The sequence below is a fragment of the Xyrauchen texanus genome, chromosome 35 (assembly GCF_025860055.1).
Source record: "Xyrauchen texanus isolate HMW12.3.18 chromosome 35, RBS_HiC_50CHRs, whole genome shotgun sequence".
Taxonomy (NCBI): Eukaryota; Metazoa; Chordata; class Actinopteri; order Cypriniformes; family Catostomidae; genus Xyrauchen; species Xyrauchen texanus.
This window is the reverse complement of record NC_068310.1, coordinates 32955121-32964305: the sequence shown is the minus strand read 5'-3', so window position 1 is coordinate 32964305 and position 9185 is coordinate 32955121. Positions and strand designations below refer to the sequence as shown.

The following is a 9185-nucleotide window of genomic DNA, read 5'->3' as shown; positions in this document are numbered from 1 at the left end:
CATTTGGATATAGATTAGTTGTAGCCTAATGTCCATTTTGCTCACATATGACACATTAAGCCAAAATAAGAGCCTATATATATATATAGAAAAGCAGCCAAATATTAGATAAATAAAATATAAAATATAGTTTTGATTTGTGTAACATTTTGTGGACTCCCAAAAAGTGTTAGATTCTCATACTTTTATTTTTTGTTAGTTAATAGCTTTGATGAATTTACTATTATTCATAAAAAGAAAAATAGTCATAATAAAATGGTTAGGTATGTCCACTGGTAGTGTATGTTCTTCTGTTAGTATTATAACAAAAAAAGACTCGTAAAAACAGAATGAAAACCAAAATATAATAAATTGTTTCGACCAAAAAAGAACTATAGAAATGAATCAGTAAAATGATGCAAATGGCATATGATGTAGACAACTGTATTGATCCTAAATAAGGTCTGAAACTAAAGGTCACAGGTGGGGTTAAGCAAGTCTTGCTTCAATTATATATTGTTCCTGTTCTCAGACGACATTGTGACCATGGAGACGGAAATAGGAACTTGGAAACTTGAGAATGCTGAGGTGATCCTTCCCCAGGTGAGGAATCAGAGTACTTGAAGCAAAGTTCCTCTCAGTCTCTTCTGGCAACTGTAGATCTGTGTCTCTTTCTGTGTCCCCGTCTCTCTCAGGATGCACCTGCTTTTGCTATGTGTTCTCCTGGAGCTCCTCGTGGTGAGCTGTAAGTAAAGATTTACACTTCAATCCTACAAAATCTTCTCGATGCATTTACAATGTTCAGCAGGATTGAGTTCTTTGAGGAGTTTTTTTTAGACCTTTAGAGACCTTCAGTAAAGTAAAGATGATCTGTAAGTGTAGTTCTTACTTCAAAAGACAGTGTTGATCTACTTTTTCCTTTGGAAATTTGTTGTGAATTTCACTTTGAATTATTTTATGTAAATTTCAACACACTAATAATTGAATAATAAAGTGGAAATGTATGCTTAAATGTGCGAATAGAAATAAAACTAAATAAGATGCTAAAAACAGTTGCCAATGCAAGTTCAATGCAAGGCTGATTGAATAATATAAATATTCGACAGCATATTTGAGTCCATTTTAGGCGGACATCTGAACAATTGTCTTCCCATAGGAATGCAAAAATCCCAAATGAGATTTGTCTAGTATCTCAGTTGTTTCCTCTAGAGAGCTATGTAATTAAATTAAGAGCAAATGGAGACTTTTGCGGCTTTCTAACAAGGAAAAGACACCAGTAATCTCACACGTGTCTCTTCTGGAGTTTCAGACGAGATCTCGACTTTAGGCTGTCTCTCGTTTGGAAGGCTGCGTCCTCAGGAGGTCGCATTTGTCGGCCGCATACGTCATCGAGGCTGTCTCGTTTCAGAAAAGCAAGTAGGACACTTCTAATGCGGCCTTCTTTCACGGGAATTTGGAGGATGCATGAGGTGTATCCTTCATGGGCACTCACAACCCACAATTCTTTGTTTCAACGGAAATGTCTATAAAAATTACGCCAATTTTCCCGTAGATATAATGTTCAAATTATTGTATTAATTATGTACAATTTGGGGCAGCTGTGGCTCAGGTGGTAGAATGGTTTATCCACTAATCACAGGGTTGGTGGTTCGATTCCTGGCCCACACGACTCCTCATATCGAAGTGTCCTTGGGGAAAACACTGAACCCCAAGTTGCTCCCAAAAGCAGGCTAGCGCCGTGCATGGCAGCTCTGCCGTCATTGGTGTGTGAATGGGTGAATGAGACGCAGGGTAAGGCACTTTGAATACCACTAAGGTTAAAAAGGTGCTATATAAGTGCAGACCATTTACCATAAAATCTATTTTCTTTTCTCTTTACATCTTTATAACTCTCCTAACATTTACCTCATACATTCCCTTCCAAAGGGACTTTGTTCCCATCTCACTCAAAGCGCTCACACTTGTTAAAGAGTGACGTGTTGTCATGCAACCATGTTACGTTCCGTTTCCATTTGTCCAAGTAAGGCAGTCTCGTTTAAAGGAGGACACTCGGTATACTGCAGCCTTCAAAGGACGCGCCCTACCTAGCATGCAGCCTTCGAAACAAGACACAGCTATTGTCTTAATCTCGACTGTGCTCAGATTTGCCAAGATACCAAAGTCTGCACTCAAACAAAATTTCATTCATACGACTTGTACAACTGTACGCCAACAAATGTCTAATTTTTGTCTCTTTTTATTTTGTCTACTGAGAAACATCTGACTCAGTAGTGATACTTAAATATATCTGAGAACTCCACCGAGCATATGGTCTTTTTTTTTTCTTCCAAAGATGACTTTATAGGATGTTTACTTTTGAGTAATTTAACAAGTCTGGCAGCAGTTTTTTCAGTGCTATGATATATTACACAAACAACACACTGTATGAGGAGAAACTAAAGTTTCTAAAAACAATCAGTCAGCAATCAACAAGATTGCATCTACACTGAAGGAAACCAGAGCAATACATTTAATGTAACCATAATCCCAATAATAATCAGGAGGAAAATTGCCGAGTTAGCACAATGAAACAGTAATGATAAAGCAGACTTATAAAGCAGCGGCTTACATGTGATTGCCTGGGAATTACCCAGCTAATGGTGCGATGATGCACAGCTGCTGGTATTCCCGCTAGAACTACACTGCACTTACATGGAACAGCAAATCCCCACATGATTTGTTTTTATTTCACTTCTAGATGAAAAGCCCTAGGCCGGAGGTAAAGCTGCAGGCCGGAGATCTCCAAATGGGGGCAGTCTCTCCAAAATAGGGCGTAGTTTCTCCAGAAAGGGGCGGGGTTACTCCAAAAGAGGGTTGCGCCTTAGTAGGTAAAACTGCAGGTCAGAGATCTTTAAAATGGGGCGGTCTCTCCAAAATAGGGTGTGGTTTCTCCAGAAGGGGGCGGGATACTCCAAAAGGGGGTTGCGCCAATTCCACAGACGACTAGAGTAAGGGGCTTCCTATATTTTTGCTGCCGGTTCAGAGCTTCCGCTACTTTTTGATGCTCTGTCGGAAGCTATACTCTTCTTACTGTAGAATCATTTAGTTGTGTAAATGATGAAATAGAGAACTGTTGACTGTTTGTCATTATCTTGCAGCCTCTACATGTGCAGGGAATTCAACACTTCCTCTCAGATTTCCTCACGTTGAGAACTTCATAAAGCAATCTGATAAAGGTCATGCTGCTACTAATCCTCATGGAGTCTAAGGTCATCCAATCAATGTTACATAATAGGTTCAATCCAGTGCATATATGTTTCACGGTCTGCTAATATTGTAAAGAATTACTTTAACCACAGCACATACAAATGCCTAATTGTTACAAGGAGATCAATATGCCCCAGGGCAACATATATACCCTAGATGCTTTTCTGCTCAGGCTATACATTCTTTGTCAGGTTTCTTTCAAATTCAATTCATGTTGCACATGGTGGGAAATTATAGTCTTCCATGGACACATTTAGATGGAAAATCTAAATCAATAGACATGTATCGTTTACTATGCATTGTTCATTTTTGACTCACTGTGAGATAAATTTAGCTAACATAAGAGATTTAATGTCATGTGCACTCTCTCCAGTTTTGAAGCCACAAAAGTTTAGATTTAGTGTCATTCAGGCCGCATTAGAAGTGTCCTACTTGCTTTTCTGAAACGAGACAGCCTTGATGACGTATGCGGCCGACAAATGCGACCTCCGGAGGACGCAGCCTTCCAAACGAGAGACAGCCTAAAGTCGAGGAGATGGGGCTAGTTGTCACATGGGGAAGTTGTCACAGGGGCTATATCTCAGTAATTATAAGGGTTTATGTCAAAACTGAAATAGCACAAACATGCTTTCTTAAGCTGTGGTTATTTATGTTCGTTTTAAACACCTCTAGCTTAGTTCAAAACTCTCTTAAATTAGAATATCCAAAGTAAAATTGCAATATCATGTGAGGGAAAACAAGTAAACACAATTAAACCACACAGGCATGCATTCAGGCAAAAGTCAATATTATGAAGGTTGATTTTAAATGAAATATTTTTTCAGGACAAGGGCTTTTTTTTAATATATAAATGTGAGTTGGATTAATTTAGTTGGGAAAAGTTGTCATATGTGATTTAAACTGTAAATACAATTATGCAGTTTATTAATTATAATAATTAATGGCCAGAACAATGGTTTAATATTTTCATGACACCTTTGCCGTTTCACAATTGTTTTACTTTTTACATTCGCTGAAAAGCCTATATATAACAGGCTGTTTAAGATTATGATTAGTTTGATAGCATGCCCTGTTACTGGGACAAGTTGTCACACAAGGTCAGTGTGTGCTCAACGAACTGTATTGTTTTTCCTGGGCAATAATGGTGAAAATGTTCAATAGCTATTTTGTAGCTAAGACTTTAAGGTATGTGTCTATGCTGTAATTGAATTTTAAAAATAAACCCAATCTGAGAAATATTCACTGGAGTAAAAGGTGTGATATCTAGCCCCAGACTGGTAGTCTCCCCTATATTTGTCAATATCTACAATCTCTGTTATAAGATGTTTTTCATGATTTATTTTACAGGTGAGGATCTGATTCAGGGCCGTATCGTAGGTGGATATGTCCCCGTGCCTTACTCCATCAAGTACATTTTGTCGATTCAGAGCACTAGGGGACAGCACTTCTGTGGTGGGACCTTAATTAACAAATACTGGGTGTTGACTGCAGCACACTGCAATATAGGGTAAGATGAAACTAATGCAGGTGGCCAGAGGGTAAAAAAGCATCTCAAAAAGTGCATGTACTAAACGGTTTTAATTATGCATATTGCATGAGCATTGCAACAGCATTTTCAAACAACATTTCAATAACCATAAAAGCTAGATTAGAGTTAGTAAGAGTGCATATCTACACCCAACGCCAAACCCTTGTTCCATTCAAATAAGAAGTCAACAGTACAGATGTGCAGTAATATTTACAAAAAAACTTTAAGAATTAAGCACAAGAATCAGCACTGTTTCCTACTTTTCGATTGGTATATATTTTCATGTTCTGCTCGCAGTCTCTTGAAAACTGCCGAAAGATATTTCAATCTGTATGTGTCTGATATGCATAGTACATTTAAAGAAGTGTATACAAAATATCTTAGAAGCTCTGACTTAATTATTACCCAAGATGAACTTCAAGAGTCATTCAGTTGAAAAAAATAGCAAAATGTGTTTGTGTTTCGTCTCTAGTGCGGCAAACATGAGAATCGTGGCTGGAGATTACTCTGTGGGTTTATACGAGGGCACAGAGCAGTTCCGTAGACCTCTGCTCTTAATTCCTCATCCACAGTACAACAAGGCCACAAACAACGCAGACATCATGCTCATTAAGGTGAGACAGGAATCAATGCTACAGTGTTTCACTGAGCGACTCACTGAAGCAGTCAGTAAACGTGAGTCATCGATTCTCGTCATGCATAACAAACAAACATAATGATTCAGGCTTATTACATGAAGTGACTAAAGTTCTTCTCTGTAATACATTTCAACATACAGCACAATGAGGATTTTTTAATACAAACCTAATAGTTTAGATGCATAAAAACAGTTTGGCTGATTAATAAAGAAAAATGTTACAGCATACAAAAACTTCCAACAAACACTATTATATTACCGTTTATAGATGCATAACTTTCAGTGAAGTGACTTTAAATGGAGTTCGACAAAATATGACAATTCTGTCATCTTTTAGTCACCCTCATGTAGTTCCAAACCCATATGATTTTCTTTTTTTCCGTAGAAAACAAGATATAATAAAGTAAATGGGGACTGAGGCTAACATTACTCCTAATATATCTTTGTATTCCATGGACAGTCATGTGGTTTGAGAACAAACTTTTTGGGTGAACTATCCCTTTAATAGCAAAGATACATTTATGTGATAAGAATAGATTTGTTAAGTGTTTTTAAGCATTCTTGTTTTGTTTTTTTTAAAGGCTCTTTAAATACGATTACAAATGTTAATAATTATTTAGAAAATTGATGTGTGTAGCATGGACACGATAAAGATCATTGCATATATTTTATGCCAAAAAAAAAAAAACGATATGACCCAGACGACTATAGGTGTTCACTTGTAATGAGGATAAACGTGGTTTGTGGTTGCCTTGTTTTTGTGAGCTTAGTAAATATAACAAATTAAATAAATAATAAATAAATAAATAGTACATTTCAATGTTTGATTTTAAAGGCTTTTTCTACTTTTTTTTTTATTACTTCCGTATGACTGTGAGCTTAATAAATATGAACAATAAATAAATAATAATATATTTTAACGTTTTATTTTCAAGACTTTTCTTTTACTTTTCTACGATTGTGAGCTTAATCAGTAAATAAATAATAACAAATTTAATTGTTTGATTTTAAGGACTTTTATTTGTTTTTTATTATTGTTTTTGAGCTTAATAAATTAAATAAATAAATCAATACAGTTTCATGTTTGATATAAGGACCTTTTGACTTTATTTTTTAACTTTTTTATAATTGCTTGTGTGCATGATGAATATAATAAATAACAGTAATTGTTTTTTATTTTATGGATTTGTTTTTACTTCTGTATGCTTGTAAGCTTTACATATATATAATAATAATTTGTTTAAATGTTTGATTTTAATTACTTTTTTTTTTAATTTTGTACGATTGTTTGTTAGCTAAATAAATATAATAAATAATTAGTAGTACATTATAATTTTTTATATTAAGGCCTTAAATTTTGGTACTTTTTGGGTTACTACTTAATCACCAATCTGAAATTTGGGTTCTTAAGCAAAACCAAGGTTGAGATCCAGTGCTTTATTTCCCCTATAAAGCAAACCTTTCTTTCTTTCTTTCTTTCTTTCTTTCTAACAAGATGGAATCGCTCAGTTATGATATTTCTCTCTTTCTATCCCCTCTAGCTTCAGACTCCAGTTTATCTGAACAGTTACGTGTCTCTGACTTCATTGCCCCGTCAGGACTCAGTGGTGGCTGTGGGTCGTGTGTGCCGAGTGTCTGGCTGGGGCTTCACCAGTCCAACTGGGGGAATCCCTCTGACTCTACGGACGGTCAAGCTGCCTATAGTGTCCACTGCCATGTGTAACAGCACAGAGTCTTTTAACGGCAATATCACTGAGAATATGATCTGTGCAGGATACAGCGCAGGAGGAAAAGATGCATGTAAGGTGAGAAAAACCTTTAGACAAAATGTTCTCGACTTCTGCTGTGCAACTGCTCTTGGAAACCTATGATTTCTAAATCTCTGAAATCTAGGGCAAAAACATCCATTGGTGCACAGTAACATTACACTGTTCTATCACTGATTTATTGGACTATGACTTTGTTTTGTTTTCCAGTCACCATGCTAATATACTTTGACAGTGCTTTCTGAGCCACCATTTAGTGGCACTGAAACACAGCTACTAAAACAGTGCAACCAGTGTTGTCTGATTTCTGAAGTTCCCGGTTCTTTTGAATCTACAGTGCAAAACATATAGCGTGACCAGTGTAGTCTAATTCCTGAATTAATGGCTCTTATGAACCAGTTATTTTGAACCTACATTGCAAAACATACAGTGTGGCTAGTCCGATTTCTGAAGAATGATTCTTGATTTTAATTTTAATTACAGTACAGCTCGAAACATACAGGATGACTAGTGTAGTCCGATTATCGAACAAATGACTCTTATAAGCCAGTTCTATTGAATCTACTGCATTGAAAATATAGAATAACCAGTGTAGCCCAATTCACAAAAAAATTACCTTGTGAGCTGGTTCTTCTGAATCTACAGCGTGAAACATACAACATGACCTTCGAAAAACATGTGAACATTGTAGCCCGATTCCCGAACGTTGCCCGAAAAATACAGTGCAACCAGTGTAGCTTGGTGGTGTTTTTATCTTTAAGACTCATTTTAAAAAGTCTGTGTACACTCCTTTTGGAAGAATCTATTCAGTTAAATTTTTTTATCATCCCATCATTTGGTAAAAGAATTGCATTTCTTATTAATAATTATTTCTTCCCCAAAAGTACTAAAAAACTCATTAACAGAACCATTAAGAAACCAGAATTGTTAGATTCTTTATGATTCCCACACTTAGTTGCATACTGTTACATAATTTGATTTAGATCACCTTCGTCACTACTCTCCCAAACCATCTGACCACCCTGTCCAAAATCTTTACATTACTGTTTTTATCTTTTTTTCTGCAGGGGGATTCTGGAGGGCCGCTAATATGCGAGGGTCGTGTCTACGGGATCGTCTCCTGGGGCAATGGCTGTGCCGATGCCAAGTATCCAGGCATCTATACCTCCGTCTCCAGGTTCCGGCAATGGATCGATAGAACTATATTTGGCTTTTACGGAAGGTGCCTCAAGTATTAGACCACAGTGTTATTCCAAAACTCCCCTAATTGAACCTGAAACAGCTTTGAAACCTGCCAACTTGTAAACAAATATCTTTGATACTTCCTTCTACTCAAAATGTTAGGATCTTACTTTGTTGTTTCCAGACGAGTATGTTTCACTGCCTGGAATTAATGTTTAAACTGCTGTTTTGAAACAGCAGATCTATTCCCCTATGGCTGGTAGACCTTTTGTAAACATAGTTGTTTGTACAAACTGTTGCGTATAATGTGCCATATTGCAGCTTCTTCATTAATCAGAAAAACAGAAAGCTGAAGGAATACTCTTCATAGCAACACATTATAAACAGTTTTACAGAAATAGTACTTGTGAGAACAGTATAATAATAATAATACCTTTTATTTATAAGTGCTTTTCTTGCACTCAAAGTGCTACAAGATTGAATAAACACATAACATACAACAGCAACCACCATAACAACAAATTTACAAAGACTAAACACAAAATGACTGACATATAGCAGCAACCACACATAAAACTAATATTAATAAATATTAAAAGACTACCTTAAATAAATGAGTATTATGTAACTTCTTAAAACAATCCAAGGTTGGGGCATTTCTAATAGTAAAAGGAAGAGCATTCCATAGCTTAGGGCCTCTGAAAGAGAAAGCTCTTTCCCCCATAGATTTAAGTTTGCAGGAGGGCTGCTGAAGTTCAAGAACGGGAGGGAGTGTAGGGCACAACAAGACTGCAAAGGCACTCTGGTGCAATACCATGAACTGCTTTATATGTTAAAATGAGAGTTT

At 36.4% G+C, this 9185-nt stretch overlaps 1 protein-coding gene across 1 annotated transcript; it reads left to right on the top strand.

Moving 5' to 3' along the window:
• Positions 1-525: 525 nt before the first annotated feature.
• LOC127628580 (trypsin-like) lies at positions 526-8394 on the top strand. Its single transcript, XM_052105353.1, has 6 exons — positions 526-582; positions 640-724; positions 4573-4732; positions 5226-5367; positions 6932-7195; positions 8224-8394. The coding sequence occupies exons 1-6, from the start codon at positions 526-528 to the stop codon at positions 8392-8394; spliced, it is 879 nt and encodes a 292-aa protein (XP_051961313.1).
• The last annotated feature ends 791 nt before the right edge of the window (positions 8395-9185 follow it).